Raw genomic sequence first — 985 nt, forward strand, 5'->3', positions numbered from 1 at the left:
TCACGTGTCTTCTTCCTGAGTTATTTGGGGTTATTTTGTATTCCACACTACACAAACCCACAAAGAAGACACTAGACCGCAGAAACGGTGGCGAATCACTTTAGAAACAATAAATATTGGGTTAAAGTTGCAAAAAGTTGCGATTTCTCTGGGTTTGCTTGATTTTGCGTTAATAGTTGCAATCGCAACATCATGAAATCCTGAAGGGTCTGAAAGCTGGATTGTATCTGTGTGTCTCTAAACACCTGAAGCTGATAAAAACGGCTCACATTGTTGTTCTCCAGTAAAACAGACATCTGGAGTATTCAGAAGTCAACGCTCCGTGTTGTGGAGCGTCAGCCTCACCTCAGGCCTCAGAGAGTCACAGGTTTCCTCCATCGGCTCTTCTTGTGTTTCAGCTTCACTTCTGGACTCAGGTTCTGGTCGCTCGGCCTCTGAAGTCGCCTCCTTTTCTTCTGCAGCACAGAAATCTTTGGTCCGCACAATTTAAGGTTCATGAAGTGAGAAATAAACAGTTTGGGAAGATGAGACAAGTTCCTGACGTTTGTAAACTTCAGGTTCAGAACATGAACGGATCTGTTTCTCTCACCGAGGGCGGGTTCGGGGTCAAAGGGCAGCGGTTTGAGTTCGGCGGCGACGTCAGGAGTCTGAGAAGAAGAAACGTCTGCTTCAGGTTCGACAGGCTCCGCCCCTCGCTCGCTGACGTCTGAGGAGCAAAACAAACCAATAAACGGTTCGATCTGTCCGAGGAAGACTGCAGGACAGAAATCTGTAACAGCAGATTATCTGAAGGCTTTGAATCGAGGAACCGTGATCTCTTAAATCCTGTCTTCTACCTCTGACTCTGTCCCCGTGGCGTCCCTCGTCCTCCTCCTGTCCGCGTCCCTCAGGACTCTCAGGCTGGGTTTCTGTCTGAATGTCCCGAGTCCAGGAGGACTCCACTGAGGCAGGAAGCGGTGGCTCGCTTTCTTCTTCTTCTTCTTCT

General features: G+C 48.5%; 1 protein-coding gene across 12 annotated transcripts in view; it reads right to left on the reverse strand.

The window, feature by feature from the left end:
• The window catches only part of LOC108248600 (zinc finger protein 638), a 32525-nt gene that overhangs the window by 2398 nt on the left and 29142 nt on the right, over positions 1–985 (reverse strand). Inside the window, exons 34-36 of one of the 12 annotated variants that reach the window (XM_037976677.1) lie at positions 837–918; positions 590–706; positions 298–455 (exon numbers count right to left, since the gene is read on the reverse strand). The exons of 9 other annotated variants lie outside the window; for them this stretch is intronic. In XM_037976677.1, coding sequence (XP_037832605.1) covers positions 313–455; positions 590–706; positions 837–918 — 342 coding nt within the window. In that variant the 3' untranslated portion in view covers positions 298–312. Of the gene's footprint in view, positions 1–297; positions 471–589; positions 707–836; positions 919–985 lie in introns of those variants that run through there. 2 more of the 12 variants (XM_037976676.1, XM_025010892.2) reach the window with 2 other exon arrangements.

This window comes from Kryptolebias marmoratus, linkage group LG7 (genome assembly GCF_001649575.2).
Source record: "Kryptolebias marmoratus isolate JLee-2015 linkage group LG7, ASM164957v2, whole genome shotgun sequence".
NCBI lineage: Eukaryota > Metazoa > Chordata > Actinopteri > Cyprinodontiformes > Rivulidae > Kryptolebias > Kryptolebias marmoratus.